This window comes from Gavialis gangeticus, unplaced genomic scaffold, assembly GCF_001723915.1.
Source record: "Gavialis gangeticus isolate Ggan-Ray unplaced genomic scaffold, GavGan_comp1, whole genome shotgun sequence".
Lineage (NCBI taxonomy): Eukaryota > Metazoa > Chordata > Crocodylia > Gavialidae > Gavialis > Gavialis gangeticus.
The window spans coordinates 15,226,925-15,250,371 of NW_017729018.1; the positions used below are offsets into that span (position 1 = coordinate 15,226,925).

Below are 23,447 nucleotides of genomic sequence, written 5' to 3' on the forward strand. Positions count from 1 at the left end.
TGGGGCCCCCTTGGTGAGGCAGGAAGTAGGGCAGGTGCTGGAGGTGCTGCCCAGCCTGGATGGTGAATGGGGCCCTGGGGCCAGGCCAGGAAGTGTGACACAGCTGTGGGCCACTCGTCCAGAGGGTGCGTGGGGGAGGACGGGGTGTCTCCCCAGTGCTGCGTGCATGCTCAGGAGAGGCATGGGAGGGAATATGCTCCCCTGGATTTGTACGTGGGGTGGAGGCAGGCTGTCTGCTGTGGGCTCGGGGCTCTCTGCCCTGCTGCCTATGCCCCGGGAGCTGTGCACTAGCCATATGTCCCTTGCCCATCTCCCAGCAGTGGGGGCGGCAAGTTGTGCCTCCTGCTGCCAGGTGGGTAGGAGATGCACGGCCAGTACGCAGCTCCTGGGGCAAAAGCAGCAGGGCAGAGAGCCCCAAAGCAGGCAGCCCACCTCCGCCCTACTCCTAAAAGCATCCCCATTCTTAAAATTGATGGCGGCGGCACTTGAACTAAAGCTCATTTGATGAGTTCAAGCACCCCTGCTGCCATTTTTAGGCACTGAGATGCTCATCCCCTGGACGAGCTGCCTGCAGCTCCATCCTGCTCGCTGCCCTGGCCCCAGGGTCCCATTCACTGCCCTGCTTGGGCAGTGTTTCCAGCCCCAGCCTCTACCCCACTGCCTCCCGCACTGTGGGGGTTTTGATCTGCCCCAACCCCTTCCCTCCCCCACGTCCCTTCCCCTCCACAGACTTAACTGTCGGGAGCTGCTCTCGACACTGCCCAGCTGTGCTCCTGGAAATCGGTTATTGGATCGGTATCAGCCGATATGCCTGGTGAAAGGTCACCTATCGGTACCGGCCAAGCAAATCTTTATCGGTGCACCCCTAGTCTCATCCATATTTTCAAGGCTGGTAACAGGAATACTGTTGCACAATTACTTGCATCTCCCACTTCTGGTTTCCTCCAGAGTAACTGTTATGTTTGTTTCCTTTCCTGTTCCTGCCCCTTATATCCTTTTTCAGCTCACCATGCCACTACATTTTTCTAATCCTTCCAATGCTAGTTGTGCATACAAAGCAGTTGTCCCTAAGAAGGTGACCTTTCCTTTGGGCTTCCTATTTTCCTTTGCGGGTATCTTTTAGATTATATGCTCTTTGAAATGAGGAAGGTATTGATTTTCCTTTTTGTCAAAGCCCTTCTAATGTGCAACAATAAAATATTAGTAGTTAATGCAACAGGATCACCAAAATATAGCCATTGCACAATTAGATGTGCTATTTCTACGCAGCAGTAAGAATTCAAAGACCTCTAAAGCTGTAAACAACAATATGACTTCCCTGAAAGAACAATACTATTTTATCAATTGTGTACTCACCTGAACCACCTTATAGAGGAATGAAAACACCAGAGAGACACAAGCATTCTTCTTAGAAGTTGCAACAACTGAAAAAAGTAAGTTTAGGAATGTTTGCTCAAAGTTCCCATTTTTTAAATTTTATTTTTAAATCCCTTTTCAAAAATGTTTACTAAGGCACTGCAGCTGACCCAAAAACTCAGGAAGCAGCATTCATTAGGTATACCATGTCATTTCTAAATGGTGACCTACTGAAAAGCAAAGACAGGTAAGCATTGAGAAAATACTGGTTGCATTGGCACTTAAAACATATATATATTTTTGTTCATAGGGTATTTAATGGGAATTTGACCTTAACTGTTTTTTATCTTTGAAATCCTTTCCCCCACTTCCCCTCTGCCATGCTGACTTACATTGTGAAAATTCACAGAGTCAACATTTCCACCCTATTAAGCAGCCTATATTCCAAAGGATACGATATAAATTGTTATGTTTAATCCACATAAAACGAACTCCTCCATGAGCTAGAATGGGGGAAAGCGTTCCTTCTTCTTCCTTTTCCATAAGGATTGGCATAAAATGCTCAACCTCTGACATATCAACATCTCCACGGTAATTTCGACAGATGAGAACCTGCAATGGAGAAGTACAATAGAGAACCAAATGGACAACATACTTGAAGTGGTCATCTGAATAACATACATGACCTTTGGAAACTGAGGTCAAATAATTTGAATGACTAAAGTTGATACTTGTATGGTGGAATCACAGACCACTTGGCTATTTAAACTACAAAATGCTTGTGGAAATCTTTTATTTACAACACACTGTATTTACGTGATTCCAAGACAAGATTTTTCCCCCCATTTAACATGGGGAAAAAAACGTTCTTGGGATCAACTATTGTGAGGGTGAGGGATGGAGGGAGAAAAGTAGGCAGCCGCTGTGCCTGCAACCCTGACTGGGGGTTGGGGCCAGAGCTGCAACTACTGCCTTCCCCCACTGATGTCAGACCCCCCACTTGCCTTTGTTGTGGCAAGCTGCCCCCACTCCAGTCTGGGACGCCAAGCACGGCCACGCGCTCTTGTGCAGGGCTGAGGCCAAGCACCGTGCTCCAGGATGCAGCAGGGACAGCCTGCTGGAGCCAGGGTAAGCAGGGAGGGGCGGGCAGAGGGGAGCAAAGACAGGGCCCCAAGGTGGCAGGGAGCAAGGTTGCGTGTGTATGGGGAGCCTTTCGCCAGGCACAAAGGGATCAGGATGCAGCGGGGCAAGGGGTGGTGGGGGTGAATGACTAGCAGCAGGAGGCAAGCTGCTCCATTCCAGCCCCGCTGGCTGCCCCCATCTGCTGCAGCGGTTGGGTGGGTGGGGGAACAACTTTGGGACGACTCTCCAATTAGCCTGTATATGTGGACCGGTAAGTGTTCCACCTATAGAACTGAGCTGTTAAGGCGGTCACCTTAAATCCCGCCGCAAAGAGGGTGTGCGGACACCTGGCAGCTAGAGAAGTCTGCACAAACCCGCCAGCAGACAGCACAGAGCCTGCGCGGTTGCGGCGCAGCGCAGAGCGGGTCCCACCGGCCTGTGGTGCTTGGGCAGCGCTGCTGCCAGCCCTCGGGGAGGGGCGGCTCGGGAGGAGCCAGCCTGTCCTGCGGGCCCCGGGGAGGCGCGGCCGGACCGCGAAGGAGCCGCTGCGCCAGGGGAACCGCCCGCAGGCAGGCCGCGCCGCGCGGGGCCTACCTTCCCCTTCAGGTCCAACACGTAGACAGCGCTGGCGGACATGCTGCCGGCTCCTGCCCCCCGCGGCCTCACCCGCGCACTTCCGGCCGGAAGTAGCCCCGCTCCCGCCGGAAGCCGTGAAAGCCCGACCCGGTGCGCGGGGCGGGGCCTCGGTCCCCTCCTCCGGAGTCGGTGACGTCCTCGCGGCGCCATAGGGGTGAGGTGTGGGGCGCCCGAGCGCGTCGGACAGCGCCCAGGACGCGGGTCGGGCGGCACCGCTGCCGAGAAGGCTCCGCAAAGAGGCGCCGGGTCAGAGCCTTCAGCTCCAGTGTTCAGTTATCCCCAAAAACCCGCGCTGCGTTGTGCTGACATGCGGGGTCGCTCAAGCCAGTCCCTGCACAGCACTGGCAGCAGACAGCTGAGAGCAAGCAATAACAGTTCCCACTGCCACTTCTTCTGCGACATGTCTTACACGTACTGTACACAAGCACGGGGGCCAGCGAAGAAGTCAAACGGCACAACAGGATTTGAGGCCTCAGAAAGGTGTGGCTGGTGCTCCAACGGGCGCTGTTCACGTGAGACGCAACAACTGAACATGTGTTTAAAGGGTGCTCAGATCATAAAACGAGCTGCAGTTAAGGTTCTGCTAAGGAAGGCGAGCACAGGCTTGCAGGTACAGCCTAGCTCAGGCGAAAAGTGCTGTCAAGATCCCCTCCTCATCCACTACACCAGGTACATTTTTTTTTTTTTTATTATTATTTTAACACAGTTTTTATTTGACCTACTAGAGTTTCTAGAAAAGTTATAAGCAGATTACAGACAGGCTTATAGTACCCAAGGAGGAACAATTCAGTAAGGTAACTTGTCTGCATCTAAAATCAGACCGTCACAAACATTCATTTCAAAACAAGGCTGTGTCAACCAGCTATCGTTACACCCTCCATATGAAATTTCTGCAGAAGTTTTCCTACAAACTCTAAACAAGGGGACTTCTGCAGATAAATAGAGGATTAGGGCCTTTATTCATTGTTCAGTGAAGGTGGGTGTGTGGTATACATACTTCTAAACAAGCACTTAAGGGGTACTGCCAGCATGCAAAAGTTAAAAAAAAAAAAAAATGAATTAAATATCCAATGCAGAGATCACAGAGATTTATGCAAAGCATATCCTCCTAATAGAAATGCTTCTCATAATCCAGAACTGAGTAAGAAAAGCCATTCATTTAGTCCAGCTGACTTTGGGGATGTCATAGTGTTCAGTCAGAGTATCCAAGTGTCTGTTAAAATCCTAGGAGAGAAAAAAAAAAGTGTCAACTTTCCAGAATACTGAACATGCTTTCTGCCTGCTTTAAATTTAGTAATTTCAGATTAAATGAGTTGAAAATTTAGGTCAGTATCTGGTTAGTCAGCATCTTGTACCAGGTGCCACCAAGAAAGGTGCCCAAAAGCTGTACAATAGACAGTTATGCAACAGATAGCCCAGTTAATGGTTGGCTTCTGATCTGAATCGTGGAGTTATATATTATAAAATGAGAATGATTAATCCATTTTTTGAAACCCACTGAAGTCTAGGCTTTAATTGTATCCTGTGGCCGTTAGCTGTATGGGTTAGTTACCTTTTGGCAGCTTTAAATTTGTAGCCTTTTAATTTAACTGAATAATTCTGTGTTCTTGTATTTAAAGATGATACAAGATACCAATCAAATTTACCTTTATTAGCCCATCAGTTTGATGTGTTCCTTTATTAGCAACTTTTCTTTCTGTAAAGATTATCCTAATCCATCACATTTCATTACATTCATGCCTCAGTTAGTCTGGTACATGTTCCAATATGTGAAGGCAAGAACTTCTGGTTCCAAGAACTTTTGGAAAAACCTGGGAAGCCATGGGTTTCCTTCACAGGCTGGCAGAGTTCCAGCCTGCAAGGGGCGGTGGGAAGCAAGATACAGGGTATCATGTGCATGTGTGCGCATAGAAATGCATACGTCAGCTAGCCAGTGTGGTGGACAGCATCTCCTGCCAGGTAAGTCTATGGGGGCACAGGCAACAGTTGTAGGGGAAATGTACAGGTGATGGGGGCGGGGGGCAGGGCTTCAGCTGGGTCAGACCAACTCTGGGCAGAAGGTGCCTCCACTGCCTAGCAGGCAGGTCCCAGAGGGAGAGGGAGCGATGCAGTCCCATGACTGCCAAGGTGAGGCACAACAGCAGCAGTGGCAGAGTTGTGCCCCCTGCTGCTGCTGGGAAGGCAAGGGGTGCCTCACCTTGGCAGTGAGGAGCTCTCTCCCACGCTGGGTCCCTCCTCCTGGGCTGCATAGGTAGCTCCTGCCCAAAGCTGGTATGGTCAGGCTGCAGCCCTACACTCTATGCCCTGCTGTGGGCACAGAAATCGGGCAGCACATGCCCACCCCACCACATTGCCTGTACCCTCCTTATGCGCTGGGGGCAACAGATCAGGAGTGAGGTGCACCAGCAAGGCCAGGGCACTGTCAAAGCAGTGCTGTTCAATGCTATAAAGCAGCAGAGGGGACAGGCGCAGCTGGGCCTGCACATCTTGTGAGCAAAGGGGGCAGGGGGAATTCTGATTTTCCATGATAAAAAAAACAAAATCAAATGCTAAAGTGTATAGGTATTTAGAATTTATTTTATGACTGAGGCACTGGTAGGCCTCCAAATTGCTTTAAAATGTAAATATGTCAATAAAACACTGTGTTGAACTGATACCATATAGATAGTAGTGCTTCATTTTAATCACAGAAAAATGCTGATTTTGCAGGTTATAACTGGAGACTGTTGGCTCTTATCAGAGAACTTGTAATTTTTAAACGGAGAAAACCAGGATGCCTGATCACCCACCACCGATTCCTGTTAAAAAGGCAAGCAGTTGTTTCCTCCATCAGAGCCCCAGAATGTGCAAGTTGCAGCTTTCATATTACTTATGGCAAGAGATTTTTCCAGACAAACATATTAGAGCAATAACTCTTTGAATTGCATATCCTGACAGGTGGCTTATTTAGAATAGACAGCAAAGGGAACATACACTGTGAACAAGGATAATCATATCCTCACCTCAACTCTTTGTTTGTGGGTCTTGGAAGCCTTCTTCAGGATTCTTTCCATTTGCTGAGAAAGTGAAAACAGACACAGGTTGCTGTCATGCTAGCTCTTTTCACCGCAATGAAATGCTTGCTTTTTAACCTGCACGTTGTCTTTTTGGGGAAGTAACCTGGGTCAGGGCCGCTGCGAGTGTGCAGCTCTGGCTCCCGCAAAGCGCGCCCCAGCTAGGGGCGGACACGTGCCCCCGCCCACCCGACTCGACCTCCCCCGGCAGCAGGAGCCTCGCGGCCCGTACCCTCTTCTCCTGCATCTTCTCATAAGCGAGCTGCGCGGGCGTGCGCTTGTCCAGGCCGCGCCTCTTCTCCTCCTCCTGCTTCTTGCTGCTCACGGTTTGGTCCCGGATCTTGCTCTTGTCCTTGTCCTTATCCTTCCTCTTCTTCCTGCGGGGACAGAGCCAGAGCGGCGGCCTGAAAAGCAGCGCGGGAAGCCGGGACCACGTTGCCCGCCGGAGAAGGGACTTACCGCCGGCCCGCCGGAGAAGGGGCTTACCGCCGGGCCGCTGCCGGGGCCTCGCCACTCGCCTTGAGCCGCAGCGCGCCGCGCTGGACACTCTCGTACTCCGCCATAGCTTCCCCGAGCTCGCGGCACTTCCGGGTTACGAGCGGAGAGCACTTCCGGGCCGCGCCCGCGAGGTGCGTCGGTAAAGGCTGAGCTGGGCTGCCAGGCAGCCGCGGTAACCGGCCCTGTGGGAGGGAGCATGCGCGGTGTTGGTCGCGGCTCCCGAGACCTGCAACAGCCCCGGGCGCGCAGACCGTCCTGGGCGCAGTCCCGGAGAGGAGCGGAGCTGTGGGGCACGGCCAACCCCCACAGACCCCGTCTGGCCTCTCCAGCGCGCGCCCCGGGCAGGCCGACAGCCTACAGCAGCCACCGCCCTGCGGCTGCAAGGCAGAGTCAGCTGCAGGGGTCCCTGGGAGAGGGCCACGGGCACCCCCTTTGGCACGCAGCACGGCAAAGACTTGGGTGCAAGTTCTTTCTGACCCGCCGAGGGGCAAGACTTTCCGAGAGTCAGAGCCTTGGCTGCAGCAGTACTCCACCTCTGAGGAAAAGGTAGTAGCAAGAGGGGGAAAAAATTCCCTCCTAGTCCCACATGGGACCCAGCAAAGCCCAGAAGCCTGGGAAATACCCACAGCAGAGCACAGGCATTGCTGTGCATAGGTCATGGCTGACCGTTGCCCATCAACCTCTCAAACACTGCCGGTGGGGAGATTCCACAATTTCCCCACATGTCTAGTCTACTGCTTCTGTTTTAACAGTGAAGATGTTTTTCCTAATATCACAATCTAAGCCCTCTGCTGCAGCGGTACTGGTCTGTGTCCAACTCCGCATCAAGAGAGAGAGGGTATTTTCCCTCTTCTAGCAAAAGAAAGTTTCCTACATTTCTTCCTCCCTCCCAGTATGTTCTCAGTTTTATACCTGAACGCCCAAGAGGGATCAGAGTATCAAGATAATGCCTCGTTAAAACCAACAATGGGGCAAATTATTCTCAAAATTAGGCCCACCAGATAAACATTATAAATTGTTAAATAACACGGGTGTATGATTTACACTTTTCCATTTTAGCAAACACTTCATAAATGTATTGAAGACGTGATCCTTGTTTTTCATGGGGAAATTAGATGGTCACACTTATTTTGTTGGTTTAACTTTATTATAAATTAGCAGTTATGGCTCAGCAAAGAGCATTTGAAATTAATTGTTAATGGAGACGATCAAAACTATAATTACTAGCACATATGGGGTTGATTTGGTGGGGGGTTTTTTACAGTGGATATTAACAAGAAAAAGACTTTGGACTTCAGGGATGGTCCTGCTTTGAGCAGGGGGTTAGACTAGAAGGCTTCTTGAGTTCCCTTCCAACCCTAACTTTCTATGATTCAGTGACACTGTGATGCTTTTTTAGGGTTCCTGCTGATGCTGACTATTAAAGGAAGGAAGATATTCCTAGTGCTTTTTTTCAGCAGAATCACAAACAACAAATCCACATAGTCCCCTATCAGTTTCAGAGACCAGGCAAAGAAGCTGTTTTGAGTTTAGTTGTATGGTGTAATATGACTCTGCCAGAGCATACAGGAGGTAGGTGAATGATGCTGGAAGAGAGCCTTATAGTCAGACTAAAGATGCGATGAAATGCTTCTATTATGATTCTGAAAACCATGGAGCAGAGAAGGTGGTTACTTGATCCCCCTCCTCTGAACCTCATTGTTGCAGTTTTTCATATTTGAATATTCAGGACTCCTATAAAGGTAATTTAAGGGGATAGAACCATGGGACAAGAATCAGGATTCAGGCGGACATGGGCAACAAGCAAACCACTTTTACTCCAGAGCAGCTAGATGCTTATCAGGTAAAACCACTAAGCTTAAAAAAAAGAAAAGATAAAATAGCTATAATATGGGTTAAGGGAGGTTGCTCTAAAACAGTCGTTGGGTCTTAATTTTGTGATGCTAACTGGGATTAAAAACTCTAGCAAAAGTGTTTAGAGTAAATATGATTGATAGCTGTTTAATGTCTCTCTTCCTTTTTCATGCAAAGAGAAGAATAAAGCCATGTATTATAAATTAAGAGGAAGTACATAAGTCTTTGGCAAAGCTAACTAGAAAGGCAGCATGTTTACACTAGGGAGAACTTTGGGCCAGTGTATGTTTTAAAAAAAATGAATACCACTGTAACTTATACCTCACCGTATTTTGCAGGACTGCACATTTTTTACAAGGAAAGAAATTCTAAGGTGAGCTTGTTTTTTTTGTCTTTAAAAGCAGTAACAGAACACAGGGTTCTTATCTTATAAGTTTAGGAATCTTTGCAAGATTTTTTTTTAAACTGGCTCCTACCCTGGGGGTCTTTAAGAAGACGCTTGATGCCTACCTGGCTGGAGTCATTTGAGCCCAGTTTTTCTCCTGCCCAGGTAGGGGGTCAGACTTGAAGATCTACAAGGTACCTTCCGACCCAACTTCTATGATTCTGTGACCACGACAAAAAGCCCCACAGCTTTTATATGTACAAAATTGTGTTAAGTAGCATTAACTGCGCCAAAAATCTGTAACTCACTGTAGCATTAAAGGGCCAGTTCCTCCAGCTGAAGCTTTTATATAACAAATTATCGAAAATGATTTTGCCACATACACATTCAAAGGGTTTCATGCCCTTCCACCTTGTTTTATAACAACTGCTACACAGATTATTGATATTCTGTGGTCCATTTTGTTTATTTGGTGAAATATATCCATATTTCCATATTTTCAGTAGTGTAATAAAGAACCAAAACTAACTTGTATTTACAGTTTCTTTTCCTCATATATTTATATTGTAGTCTAAATTCTATTTTAATGTTATGATATAATTTCATTTTTGAATTATTGATATTATTAACATTAGCGGTCCAAAAATACTAGATTATCCACCTACCAGTGTGAGATTGTTTTCACAGAGAAACAAAATGAGCCAGAGAGACTTGGAAAAGGACATGTAATACTTGTAAAGACTGTCTTCAGTATTAGAACAGAGTAGACTTTAAAGTGATTTTCTTTCAGTTTTGTCTTGGCAATATGCTGCTAGTGTACCATTTCTCATTCTTTCTTATTTTTATGTTTACAGTAATATTTTTTGAGAAATGTTTACAAGGCCCAAATTATGTGAAAGAGAATTGGGAATTAACCAATATTCCCAATTCACAAAAAGTCACAGCCAGCTTGCGAGGATTAAAGTAACCTAAAAAGCTTTTGCTGACACAACATGAGGCTCTCTTGGTTTCTGTGTGAGAAGCTACTGACCTATGAGACATCTACTGTGGAGTTGTCTAATGAGCTCTGCAGTAAACATCTGTGTCTGCACATGCATGGCTCCACTAGGTTGGAGGTTAATTAATGAACTCTGCCACAGGTTAATATTTGTAAATGTAAGTACTATCCTACCCTACGGCAGTTTTTTACTCTGCAGCAACACACGGTGCTTCAGCGTGAGGGCTGCCTGCTGTCTAGCCCCACATTGAAGCACCCTTGTGTGCCAGCCAGCTCCTCTGCAACATGTTCACAAACTCCTTAGATGCAGGGGTAGCAGTGGACGTAGTCTTTCTGGACTTTAGGAGGGCCTTTGACACTGTCGCTCACCCCATTCTCATTAAAAAACTAGGGGACTGTGGTGTTGACACCTACACAGTCAAATGGGGTCACTAACTGGCTGGAGGGCCGCACCCAGAGAGTGGTGGTGGACGGGTCATTTTCGACCTGGAGGGATGTGGGTAGTGGGGTCCCCCAGGGCTCGGTCCTCGGGCCCGCGCCATTCAACATCTTCATCAGTGACTTGGACGAGGGGGTAAAAAGCACCCTGTTCAAATTTGCTGAAGACACTAAGATGTTGGGGGATGTGGACATGCTAGAAGGGAGGAATAGGCTGTAGTCAGACCTAGACAGGTTACAGGGGTGGGCGGATGAGAACAGGATGGGATTCAACACTGACAAGTGCAAGGTGATGCACCTGGGCAGGAAGAACCAGCAGCAGACTGACAGGTTGGGGAACTCCCTCCTTGTCAGTGCAGAGGCAGAAAAGGATCTTGGAATCACTATTGATGCCAAGATGAATGTGGGCCGGCAGTGTGGGGATGCGGTCAGGGAGGCCAAACGCACCTTGTCATGCATCCACAGATGCATCACGAGCAGGTCCCCTGATTGCGACACTGGTCAGGCCGCAGCTGGAGTACTGTGTCCAGTTCTGGGCACCACACTTCAAGAGGGATGTGGACAACATGGAGAGGGTCCAGAGGAGGCCACTCGCATGATCAGGGGACTGCAGGGCAGGCCCTACGAGGAGAGGCTACGGGACCTGAACCTGTTCAGCCTCCACAAGGGAAGGCTGAGGGGGGATCTAGTGGCCTGTTACAAACTAGTCAGAGGGGACCAGCAGGCAGTGGGGGAGTCCCTGTTCCCCTGAGCACTACCAGGAGTGACCAGAAATAATGGGCACAAGCTGGCAGAGGGTAGATTCAGACTAGACATCAGGAGGCGCGACTTCACTGTCAGGGCGGCTAGGATCTGGAACCAACTTCCAAGCGAAGTGGTGCTGGCTCCTACCCTGGGGGTCTTTAAGAGGAGGCTAGACGAACACCTTGCTGGGGGTCGTTTGACCCCAGTACTTTTTCCTGCTATGGCAGGGGGTTGGACTTGATGATCTGCTCAGGTCCCTTTTGACCCGACTAACTTTGAAACTATGAAACTACGTTGAGCCAGGTTGGAGCAGCCCTGGGCTGGCAGGCTGGCCCTCCCCCACCAGACCCTCTGCCAGCCGGGGCTGCTCTGACCCAGCTCAGACTCAGGTGCACATGTAAACATGGCACCCAGGAGCAATAAACTTTGGCACAATATGTGCCAGAGTTTATTGCTGCGTGTTACTGTGCACATGTAGACATGCCCAGTATCAGTGGATTGACTCGTTTGAAGAACAGGGTAGAGGAGAAAATTGCATGAGGATGTGCCCTTTAGCAGAATTATGCACTCTTCCATTGATGTGCACTCTGCTAACCTGCTTGCGAATGTAGCGCAGCAGAAAGTGTAATTGGAGCAAGTATCTATTATAACTGAAACTTAAAGCTTGGCTGAATTTTCATGCGCTGAATAGAAGCCCAGGCCATAATTGTGTCATGAATAAGGCATTTATTATTGATAATGAGCCCCTTAGGAACAATGGAACAGGATTTTCAGCCACATTCACTAATGATCACTCAAAAAAAAAAGGATCCTTAATCTACAGGAGGTAAACAATACTGCAAAAAATTAAAACACGGTTGAAGACACATTACAGATCTTCTGTTTCCCATGGGATCTCGTTACAGTCAGTTTAGTGGAAATTTTGATGGGCCACAAATGCAGGATGAGGCTGCAGACTTGAAGAGCAAAACATTTGCTGCCTTACCCTCCTTCCCCTTATAAGGAAGGTAACAGGTAGCCAAGGGAAGACTAGCTGACTAGTGGAGTAGTCTCCCATCCCTCTGAGCTAAATGGCTCAGTGGTTCTCCCTCTCCTATATGTAGATTTGCTTTTGAAATTACAATCTATTCCTCCAGAAAATACACATTTTTATGAATTTCTTTTGAAGACTGCTTGGTGCAATTGTTATGACCAGAATTGTTAAAGCTGTGCTCGACTACACTGGGCACCTATATCAGAGGTATTGGGTACAATTTATCTCCTAATGACTTCTGTAGGAGATGGCATGCAGCCTCACTGAGTGAATTTTTTGCAGAGCATTGAACTTATAGGATCTTTTCTGTCTTGGCATCACATTCCTCTACACACACAGTTCCTTGGCAGCGGAAAAGGGTCACTAATTGCTTCATTCCAAATTTACAGCCAGCTGGAGTTGATGAACAGTATTTGCACCACACGTACCTTTGCACAGATTTTGTAGGGAGGCATGAGACAAGGATTCTCAGCTTTTGGTGTATTAACGGGACATGTTCTTGCCAGCTAAGCCAGCCTTCAGGAATGTATATAAAGATAGGTGGTGGTGGGGAAATGAAATATGGAAAGCAGTTTCTGGTGAAAAATACTTCCAGGAAGCTAATAACAGGTCTGTTTATCACTTTGAATAAAAAGTACTTGCTCACCCAGGCTACAAGAAAATGCAACTGCACAAAAAACAACAACAATTTTGCTGGCTAGTTTGTACTTTTTTATACTAATTGTTTCTTCCTCCATGAAGCGCAGATTCTCCTCAGTTATAGTTATGTTCACTACTTTGATGCAAGATCTGAACGATAAACCATAAAACAGAGATGATGGACATATTATTCAGCGCTGCAAGAACAAACTAATACCAAAATTAACCTTATATTCCATTTTCAGGCTGTTTTACAGGTACAGAGATCTGGCCCCACAGCTAGTCCCACTTGACTACTCGGATAAACCAGATGTGGTGCTTCCCTATGAACTCATCAGCAGCATGCCAGAGCTGAAGGTACAGTGTAAGGATTGCAGAAGGTACACATGGTGCTACATTTCACTTTCATCTATCCCTTCTGAATAATTCATCCCTTACTAATTGTCAAAAGACCTGAAAGATAATTGAATTCTGGCTATAGAGAATAGCTGTCTAAATCCAAAGTCCCTTTAGAAGCTGCCAGTGGTTTCCTTTGAAAGCTTACTGAAGTCCAAAAGAGGCAGAGAGAAGTTTGCAGCCGGACCTGTTTTTTGATGCAACATTAGACAAAAGAAAAAAAAAAATATACTAGGAACAAGGTGGGGCAAGGGGAAGGAGGAGGGGTTGTCTTGTCCACCACTAGCATCAAGTGGATAGAACTCCTGCCTAACTTGCGCCCTGTAAAGCCAAGGCCTTATGACCCCTCCCTCCCCAGTGCTCCTTCCTGCCCATGGCAGGAGGTCGGACTAGATGATCTGTCTAGGTCCCTTCTGACTCATTGATTCTATGATTCTATGATAAGGCACTAACTTGAAATAAATATTAGTAAAGGCTGCCTTTCACTTTATTTTGTCTTCCCTTTTCAACAGGACAATCCATTTCGCCAGCGGATAGCAGAGGTTTTCTCAGAGGATGGAGAAGGCAATATGACTTTAGATGATTTTTTAGATATGTTTTCAGTGTTGAGTGAAATGGCTCCGAGAGATCTCAAAGCTTATTATGCCTTTAAAATTTATGGTGAGTGAAACTGGCATGGATGGTAAAGCTGGGAGGAAATACGGAGTTGCACATGACCAGAGACAGACTGCAGGAACACTCTTAAATTGGATCAGTGATTTTCTACTAGACTGTCAAGGCACCCTGGGGTGTCTTGAGAACCTTATTAAGGGTGTCCTGTGGTGCCTTGCATTGTTAGAACTGTTAGCTGTGCAAATCCGATTGACAAGATAAACCCAGGCATATAAAAGAAAAAGCCATAGCATTAAAATCATTCTAACATGTTGTAGTCTTCCTGATTTTTTTTGCAACAGAAAAAAACTACTCTTTTTTTTTTGCATAGTAAGAAAACAAGTGAAAATTAAGAGGTAGCATTTTCGAAAGGGTCTTTATTGTTTAATGAGGCAGTGCCTTGAGTCTAATCCCTCATATCTACTGAGGTTGAGAACCACTACGTTAGATACACACATGGCTATGAAATGTATAGGTACATATTTAATAGGGCTCCCCTTCTCATTGCATTTAAATGCTTCCTAGCTATCCTAGAAACTTCTATGCCACTTGTAAGGTTTTCAGTGTGTTCATAAGTCAGAGATATTTGCTTAAATTCCGGCAGCTCTGGCTTTCACCGTGATGCGCTAATGCGCAGTAGAATTAATCTACTGCACTTTTAGTGTCTTGTGTTGATGCGCCTGTTGAGACTGAAGGTGATCTTTGATCATCAGTTTCTGACATCTGCTGGAAAATTTGTGGTACTGCATCCAAAGCAACTATTCCATATTTTGTTAACTGAAGGAAATAAAATTTAAAAAGAAACTGTACAGACCGTGGGAGATGCTTTGAAAAGTATTGACATGACCAAATAATTCTAAGGTAAAGGGGATTTCATTTGGTGTCAGCTGTTCAGTGGCATCTGTGGTTCCACTTACTGGAAACTAGATCTGGACACACAAAACTGTTGTCAACCAAGGCTGTTTACACATAGCAAGTCCTCCCTAAAATGTATCTGTCTGACTATTCATTAAGGGAATTAATGTCCCATCTTCTACAGGGTTCTTTGAATAACCCAGGCTTGTAGCACATTTTCACGAAGGGTGTTGTTAAAAATTACAATTATTTGCTATATGTTTTCAATTATTTTTTTCTTTGGGTCTCAGCAAAAGCAATTCTATAATGCCCTAATAAGAGAAAGTTCTGCTTTTAAAGTCAAAGGGGCCATTGTTCAACATGGAAAAAAAAAAAAGCAAGACAGCCTACCCTGTTCTTTTAACTTCATGCTTTTAGTTCTTGGTACTAGGTTGCTGATAATTTGATTATGGACAGATTTCATTAGGGATGAGATTATTTGGGAACTCTAATGTTGTGTATGACCAGCAACAGCAGGGTGCACAAAACTTGTAGATGGGTGTTTTGGAAATAATTGCAATCCAGTGAACGTTGGGCAATTCTTCAATTCTAAATTAGGAGTTCCTTCATACAGTTATATTGGAGTTTGTAAGTCAGGTCAGACATATTCCTTCCCACTGCCATCTTGGGAGTCAGACTTGGAGAAGTTTTCAGTATTTTGAATGCATCATTTCTCTTTCCTTTGACAGATTTTAACAATGATGATTATATATGCAAGTCAGACTTGGAAAAAACTGTTAACAAACTGACTCGAAATGAACTTACTCTGGAAGAAGTTAGTCTTGTATGTGAAAAAGTGATTGAGGAAGCTGATCTGGACAACGATGGCAAACTTTCCCTGGAAGATTTTCAGCACATGATAGTAAGAGCTCCAGACTTTCTCAGGTAACAGTGGCCCTTATGTTATACATTGAGAATTCACTCCTCATTCTCTAGTACGAGTGTCTTAAAAGGTATGCTTATTAGCTCTTCCACCCTTGACGATTTCAGCATTTCCAGTCCATCAGTCACAGTATTGCACTACAAGCATTCACTAAAAAAACAAACAACAAACCACCAAGATTTTAAAGTTTAGGGGTGTCTGTTTTTTTGCTGTTGCTTTTGAACTTCAAGTCACATTTTCCTCTAAGATCACAAGTGCCAGGAAATTGTCTGAAGAGAAAAAAAGGCTATGATTCTCATTCTGATGGCGCAGGTGGTTAGGCCTGAATACCTCAAATATTGCTGGATTCTGTATTGAACTGTTAAGAGTTGGCAACATTATCCTGAAAAGACTATTTACTTTACAAAAGTATTTTTAACAAAAGACTGCTCTTTAGATTTAAATGATTTAGGATTCTTAATCCCAAAGCAGGCAAGAAAAATCAAATGTGGCAAGGTAAAAATTACTAGGTTTGTGCCATGTGGTGAATGAAACATACGTAGCATTTTTTGTTTTTGTTCTTTTACTAGTACATTTCACATTCGAATCTGAATCTGGTGAAATACAGAGTGGGAACTTCATCCGAATTCCACCATGTACATCATTCCGTTCTGTTTTCAGGACCAGACACGATTTTGAGAAACTGGAGTAAGAGCTGGGGAGAAGAAAAAGTTGTTTTCTGTTTAAATCTTCAGGGATAAGATTCATTAAGATTTCCCTAAGTAACTTAGTACGCATTTTTTCTTGCCAGTCACCACATTCAATACAAATCTTGTTTTGATTTTCAGCTTCTGCAAATCTGATCAACAAAGAAACGGGGAATACATCCATATTTGTTTAACTTGGCAAATAAAAAGATTTGTTTAAGGTAAAAGACTACTGGCACTAAAACAAACATGTATAAACTGACCATTAAAAACTTTGACTTGAAACTGGAAGGAGATTCTTAACTACTACTACAGCTGAGTCCTAAGAAACCCTTCCAATCTGAATAGTAGGTGTTTATTATTGCCCTGAAGTGCTTTTTTAGATTGAGCCAGGTCAGTGATTCTCAGTGCAGATGCTGTGGCACCCTAAGGTACCCTGAGATCCTTTCAAGGGTGCTGCTGTGTGCCACGCAATGTTAGCATTGTTAGGTGTGCAAGCATGATTCACAAGATAAAACCACAGATTACGTGGGAATTCATTGCAGTAAAAAACACTCTGTGACCCAAGTTCTTTGAAACAGAAGACTTGCTCATTTATTCTTCTGTAATCAAAAAAAAAAGAGTGAAAGTGAAGAGCTGGCATTTTCTGAGGTGGACCTTGAGTCTGAAAAAGTTGAGTACCGTTCAGCTAGGTATCTGAAAACAGGGGTCTGCACCTGTCTTGGGAGGTCTCTTCTAGTCCTGGGCTCCCAACAGAAAAAACTGTTTGGGGGTATTTTTTATTTGTTTTTAAGGGGCTAGGCACTAAGTATAAGTTACACAAAAAAGAAAACCTAGAACATTTCCTTCTGTCCTTTATGCAATTTTACCTTGTGACAAAGATCTTGCTCTAGGCACTGAAAAATTATAAACTGGTGTCTGTTGAGCTTGGATTGCAAATTCATTGGCTCAAACAAAAACCCAGAACACTCAGAATCCCACCTATTGTAGAATGACTTAAAGCTGGCAAAATTCCATTAAAATTAATGGAAATTGAACACACACAAACCTGAAAGCAGCTTTAAAGGTGTCAGCCTCTGAGTCTGATGTTAGAGGACTGAAAGTTGAGTGAACTAAGAAACTCCTACCACACTGGAGCAAAAAGCAGCATGGCACTGTGGCATATTCATTCACAGTTTGAATGCAACTTACCTCAGTTATACACAGCCTCAGATCTAGATTTATTGAGTAAAAGCTTTTTCCTTGGAAAAGGAGCAGAGGATGCTTGAATTACTGTATTACTTGCAAGCTTTTGCTGAATTTTCTTTTAAGTCTGGAACATTGCATTGTAAGTTGTAATGCATGGATCCAGAATTACTACCAACTTTCTTAGAAACACTTTTTATTCCGTGGCTGTGAGACTCTGCAGTATATAAGGAATAACTAGCAAGGTATCTTCATGGCATATTAGTAGCAGGCACTGTAAAAAAGGGACCTTATCTGAAGTCTCTCTCTGTTACATGGTAGATGATCACCAGAATGTTGGTTCATTGTGTGTGTCATAAAACCGACAGTCAAATCCATAGCTCCCATTTTTTCCCTGAAATTCAATAGCCTCTGAGCATCTTTAGAGTCTTTTCCATATGTTTACGATCATGGTTACTTTGTTGGTCATTTTCTGCTTACTTTAAAAGATGAAGACATTTTTGTTGAGTAACAGATTTCTATATTTTATCATTCTAAAGAAAGAACAAATTGAACTGAGGGGCATAAAACCCATGCATTTACATTTACAAGTAATAAAATGTTTTACATGTCATACTTGGACCTTGAATCAGAAAGAGCATGTAAATGAACGATATACATAACGATTTTTTAAAGGAGTTTAGTTCTTTTCTTGTGACATATGCCAAATAAACACTAGGTGCCAACTGCTATTTATTGCTAAGATACCAAAAAATGCCACAGTATAGGTTAACAATTTCCCCTCGTCCTGGTCCGACATGCTGTTCTGTTGACTAGGGTGGCACACTAAAGAATGTGCTAATCCTCCAGTCCATCATGAAGACATACTTATTTTGCAAATTAAGCTTATAATCGCATATAAAAATTAATTCAGACAGTTTTAGGGGCTTATACTCAAACTAGACCAAAACCTCCACAGTCCATACCAATCTAACCATGAGGTAAAATTCCCTGCTGATCCCCAGCATAGCGGTCAGTGGTGACGCGTAGGGGGTACACATGCACCCCCTGACCGGCCACGCTCACCTCTTAGGTGACGGTTAGGGGGGGCAGCCGGGAGTGCTGGTGCCCTCCCTGCAAGCACCAGCTGATCACTATGATTGCTGCGGCGGCTTCCAGGAGGATTGCCCACGGGTGACCTCCCTGGTCAGCAGGACTGGTTGCAGGGGGGGGCACATGCTGCTTCCGACTAAAGCAGCACCAGTTGCTCATGATAGTGATTGGTCTCACTGTAAATGGAGTCTTTGCATCTCCCAACTACACAGTTTGCCCAGTAAAAGGGGTATATATAAAAACAAGTTTTAAACTCAACCAACCAACCAACCAAAAAAAAAAAAAAACACACCACCGAAAAAACCTTTCTTTTCACATATTCACTTGGACCATCATGGCTATAACAACATTCCAACCTTACTTAAACATTTCTGACTGAAGAAAACTGAAGACATTTATAAAGGTACATCCAACACAGGTAAGTTTTTTTATATGCCATATTTTTCTCACATACAACACAATCCCAGAACAAGATATGCACCATACTTTTGAAAGGCAGAATGAAGGAAACAATTTTTTCCTCATAGTAACTGAGCAGCAGCAGCAAGGGAGCTGAGACTGTTCATTTTTCTGCTCCCTGTGGATCTCTGCCGACTTCACTTTTTCCTTTCCTTCGGGATGCAGCAGACACTTCTTACTGCATTTCCTCACACACAAAATGCACAGTCCAACTTCAAGCAGCCAGTTTTTGAAAAAAGGTGCGCAGTGTATGCAAGAAAATAAAGTTCAACTCTTAAAAAATACCTTAAGACACAAATCATCGTAGAATAAATACATGGTTTGTTAAAGTGCATCATATTTCAAAGGCAATCAGAAGTCATAGTAGAGATGATATCTTTTATTAGACCAACAAGATTTTTGCAAATAAATAAAATGTCTTTAATTGCTTGTGTGTGTGTGTGTGTGTGTGTAAGCAATTAAATTCATTGTATTAATTTATTTGCAAAAATCTTGTTGGTCTAATGAAAGATATCCTCTCTACTACGAGTCCCAGTTGCCTTTTCTTCTACACCAATACAGCTACAACCTGGATACCTCATATTTAAAAGAATATGCTAGCAATATATGTACTTAGGTTTTTTAAAGTGGTTTGCAAGGTATTATTTGTCACTTTTTTTATACAAGTGTTATGTGAACAGGTTTGGATTTTTTACGAAATCCGGATTGGCATAATTAAGCTGAATTGTTCATAAAATTGTACAGATCTGTCCTTGAGCTTGATTCAAAGGCCACCGAAGATGGGAACATTTCACATATATCATTTAATTTTATGTTATTCATATTTTTAAGTGCAATCCCTCAAAAATAAATATTATGAATTACTTTGTTCTAGTTAATCTTACATCAAGGTTGGTCTTTATTCCCAATTATTCATTAAAAAAAACCAAACCAGTAGTAAAATCAGGTCTGCCAGACCTGATTAAATATTTTAAATCTTGTCGTCTTGTCAGAAATCTTGAAAAGCAGGAGACCTTCTAGGTGTGGTAACAAGATGCTACAGGAGCAGCACATTCTAGAATCTAAGGCCACACACTAACACGTCTCATTAGCTGCAACCCCTTTCAAATAAAAAACATATCATCCAGCTATGTCCCTGTACAGAACAAGTGGTGTTCTCTTAAGTAATACTTTGCAGAAGCAAGTCATGTAAGAGCCAGCACATTTAGGTAGATAATTTCTATAACAAACCATTTGGCTGATGTGTCAAATGTCAAACAAATAATGGTGAAGGACTCATTAAATGGCTTTATCCAAATTTGCTGGGAAAATGTGCACACACATTGAATATAAAATATCACAATATGTTACCTCAAAGTGTTGTAAATGTTACTGTTTTCATATCCTACCTCTTCTCAGGAGTGTTTTACCTTTCGGGTTACTGTTGGCTTGGGGCTTGCACCAATGAGTTTCCTTGGTAAAACAGGAAGTATATTTCTCTGCACATAAAAATTGGACAACAGTCATTATGCCACTGCCTTGCATCTAAACAAACAAATTTAGTCAAACCGAATAAGACAGTAAAGTTACAAGGTACAGTAACCAGCGGACATTTTAACCAAATACATTTTACTGCATCCACAGGTAAAGCAACAAAATGCAACTCTTGGGAGAGGTTAAAAAGGCAGTTGAAGTACTTTATTTAGGTGCTGTAACAAATAGATACTAGACCAACTGACTTTGGGCTCTAGTTATTTTTTGTGGTCCAGATATTGATGAGTCAGTTATTAACATCTTGACAATTAGTTGTTCACCACTGTTGACCCTCAGCTGGATTCTGTGAACCAAGAAAGGTTAAAAAAGCTAATACTCGCAACATAAAAATATCTAAACTTTTAATTGAAAAGTTAATACCAAAACAGAAAAGATATAAATGACAACAGTACAGACAAGACATATCAAGCAAACAATTAAAGTTTATGAATGTACATTTATGTAAAGGCACAACAATCTGATTAGGGAATCCGCAGCCTGTACCAATTATTAGACCAACCAAAAAGTTGGAAAAATGGTTCTTTGCCAAGCTTTTGGGCACAAATACTATTTTATTGTAGTATTTGAAAGCATTTTAATCTTAACATTGTTAAGTCATAACATCTTAAAAAAACCTCTGCCTGGTTGGCCAGTCCATTACAGAAAGGACCTCCATACCTAGGTTTCAAAAAGTACGTTGCTAAATAGCACTAACCAGGCCTTCTTGCAAGTGGGCAATTCAGCAAGAACTGTGGTTCAAGACTGACGAGCAAAAATCCCGAAGTGGACCTGGTTTTTAAATACTATGACTTGGCTAAAGTATTGGGGGAAAAAAGCTTACGAAATAGGGCAAAAAGATAGAAATATCTTTTTGCCCTATTTAAGTAAGTATTTAGAAGTATTCCCAATAACTGGTACTGTAATTAATATTAATCTACCTATTCTTATTCCCTATATAAGATTTACCTTCTCTAAAATTAGCCTCAACTATCACAAAACTACTAAATGTACACAAGGCAACCTTGCAAACTTTACTCTGATTTTTTTCAATCTACCTTTCTTGAGTTTTCCAAAGTGGTTCACCCCTTATGAAATTCTCCTGCCTGAGCATTTCCTTTGCCCATTTTCTTAGCCAAACTACAATCAAGCAAATACAAGCAACTCTATGACTAGAAACTGATGTTCCCAAGTGAAGTGGGTCAGCTATACTGTGATGTGACAAAGCACAGTTGATTTGCCTCACCGGACAGACCATGTCATTCTTTGTTTCACTTTTGATGGCGCAGGATGAGGAGCAATGCGATCTTTCTGCTTTCCCACTTAGGGAGAATCACGCTGGGATTCCCCGGGGTGCTGTTCTGCAGACAAAAGCAAGGAAAGCAGGTGTTCCAGGGACTTGGGCCTTCAAGCCCCCATAGCACCTGCCAAGGATGGCTGGAGAACGAGAGCATCTCAGGCTGTTCTGCTCTCCTGACACAGAGCTAATAGACGTTCTCTGCAATAAAGTGGAAGAATCTTTAATAAATAAATAATCTTTAATAAAGTGAAAGTACCTTTTATCGTACCACTGATTTTCCATTCCTGTGGAGCAACAAAAGGTAGCAACATGTATTTGCTTCCATTTTGCAGCCATAAAAAAAAAAAATGATGGCGGCACAAATGAGTTGTCAGACAATGTTTGTTTCCAATCTATATTATCTTATTCCTGAACTGCTTAAGGCCTACAATAATCATAGAAAATTAGGCTTGGAAGGGACCTCAGGAGGTCATCTAGATTCTAGTCCAATCCCGTGCTCAAACCAAGACCAACCCCAATTATATGATCCCAGCCAAGCCTTTGTCTAGCTGGGTCTTAAAAACCTTTGAGGATGGAGATGCCACAACCTTTCTGTTCCTTCTGTTCCAGTGCTTTACTATCCTTCTAATGACAAAGCTTTTTCTAATATCTAGCCTCAGCTTCCCTTGCTGCAACTTGAGACCATTGCTCCTTGTTCTGTCATCTGCCACCACTGAGAACAGCCCAGCTCCATCCTCTTTGGAACCACCTTTCAGGTAGTTGAAGACTGCTATTGAATTCCACCCAACCCCCTCGGTCTCCTCTTCTCCAGACTAAATAATGCAGTTCTCTCAGCCACTCCTCACTAGTCATGTCCCCAGATCTCTATTTTCATTGCCTTCTGCTGAATTTTCCAGTTTGTCCACAACCTTGCTGTAGTGGGGGGCCCAAAATGACACAGGACTCCAGATGTGGCCTCACCAGTGCTGAATAGAGGGGAACAATTGCTTCCCTCAGTCTGCTGGCATTGCTCTTACTAATGCAGCCCAGGATGCCGTTGGCTTCCTTGGGAACAAGGGCACACTGCTGGCTCACATTCAGCATCTTGTCCACTATAAGCCCCAGGTCATGTTCTGGGGAGCAGCTGCTTAGCCAGGGAATCCCCAGCCTGTACCAATGCATGGGACTGTTCCGTTCTAAGTGCAGGACTCGGCAGTTTTCCTTACTGAACCTCATGAGACTTCTTTAGGTCCTGTCCTCCAATTTGTCAAGGTTTTTCTGAATCCTAGCCCTTCCCTCCAGCGTATCTATTATTCCCCACAGCTTGGTGACATCTGCAAACTGAGGGTGCACTCCATCCCATCTTCCAGGTTGTTGATGAAGATAATGAACAAAACCAGCCCCAGAACTGACCCCTGAGGCACTGCACTTGATACTGGCTGTCTACTAGACATTGAGCCATTGATTACTACTCTTTCAGCCCAACGATCCAACCAGTTTTCTATCCTTTGTACAATCCAGTTCTCCAACCCATACTTCTTTATAGCTTGCTTGTGAGACCGTTGTGGAAGACCGTATCAATAGCCTTGCTAAAGTCAATCTACCCCCATCAACTATATTAGTCAAGCAACAAAATGTGTTAGTCCAGTAACAAACTG

At 44.1% G+C, this 23,447-nt stretch overlaps 4 protein-coding genes and 1 long non-coding RNA gene across 14 annotated transcripts in view; 2 read left to right on the forward strand and 3 right to left on the reverse strand.

Moving 5' to 3' along the window:
• AP1M1 (adaptor related protein complex 1 mu 1 subunit) overlaps positions 1–3,177 on the reverse strand; it is a 20,839-nt gene extending 17,662 nt beyond the window's left edge. Inside the window, exons 1-3 of the mRNA XM_019513674.1 lie at positions 3,073–3,177; positions 1,812–1,968; positions 1,357–1,424 (exon numbers count right to left, since the gene is read on the reverse strand). Of these exons, the coding sequence (XP_019369219.1) occupies positions 1,357–1,424; positions 1,812–1,968; positions 3,073–3,114 (267 nt within the window). The 5' untranslated portion in view covers positions 3,115–3,177. The remainder of the gene's footprint in view (positions 1–1,356; positions 1,425–1,811; positions 1,969–3,072) is intronic.
• Positions 3,178–3,631: 454 nt separating this feature from the next.
• The window catches only part of CIB3 (calcium and integrin binding family member 3), a 26,443-nt gene continuing 6,627 nt past the window's right edge, over positions 3,632–23,447 (forward strand). For 4 of the 7 annotated variants that reach the window (XR_002096666.1, XM_019513685.1, XM_019513686.1 and 1 more), the window contains exons 1-4: positions 3,632–3,783; positions 13,001–13,112; positions 13,664–13,811; positions 15,386–15,581. Coding sequence is in view for 6 of the 7 variants with exons in the window: in XM_019513685.1 (XP_019369230.1) it covers positions 3,647–3,783; positions 13,001–13,112; positions 13,664–13,811; positions 15,386–15,581 (593 nt within the window). In the remaining variant the exon portion in view is untranslated. The other 3 variants (XM_019513688.1, XM_019513684.1, XM_019513687.1) reach the window with 3 other exon arrangements.
• On the reverse strand, positions 4,164–6,763 carry FAM32A (family with sequence similarity 32 member A). Its single transcript, XM_019513689.1, has 4 exons — positions 6,654–6,763; positions 6,400–6,544; positions 6,117–6,170; positions 4,164–4,338 (listed from the first exon to the last, which is right to left on the reverse strand). The coding sequence occupies exons 1-4, from the start codon at positions 6,728–6,730 to the stop codon at positions 4,270–4,272; spliced, it is 345 nt and encodes a 114-aa protein (XP_019369234.1). The 5' UTR covers positions 6,731–6,763; the 3' UTR covers positions 4,164–4,269.
• The window catches only part of RAB8A (RAB8A, member RAS oncogene family), a 22,968-nt gene continuing 16,943 nt past the window's right edge, over positions 17,423–23,447 (reverse strand). Inside the window, exons 8-9 of one of the 4 annotated variants that reach the window (XM_019513679.1) lie at positions 20,411–20,479; positions 17,423–17,930 (exon numbers count right to left, since the gene is read on the reverse strand). In XM_019513679.1, coding sequence (XP_019369224.1) covers positions 17,916–17,930; positions 20,411–20,479 — 84 coding nt within the window. In that variant the 3' untranslated portion in view covers positions 17,423–17,915. Of the gene's footprint in view, positions 17,931–18,005; positions 19,214–20,389; positions 20,480–23,447 lie in introns of those variants that run through there. The other 3 variants (XM_019513677.1, XM_019513676.1, XM_019513678.1) reach the window with 3 other exon arrangements.
• Positions 19,378–19,879, forward strand: LOC109295027. Its single transcript, XR_002096667.1, has 2 exons — positions 19,378–19,417; positions 19,512–19,879. It is a non-coding gene; the product is annotated as an uncharacterized LOC109295027 (long non-coding RNA).

Excerpts from the sequence above, each read along its gene's own strand:
- FAM32A (XM_019513689.1), bottom strand. The coding sequence starts at position 6,730 with ATGGCGGAGTACGAGAGTGTCCAGCGCGGCGCGCTGCGGCTCAAGGCG. Across the intron at positions 6,545-6,653 it reads GCCCCGGCAGCGGCCCGGCG|GAAGAAGAGGAAGGATAAGG; the intron begins GTAAGCCCCTTC and ends CTGTCCCCGCAG. Across the intron at positions 6,171-6,399 it reads AGAAGATGCAGGAGAAGAGG|CAAATGGAAAGAATCCTGAA; the intron begins GTACGGGCCGCG and ends TCACTTTCTCAG.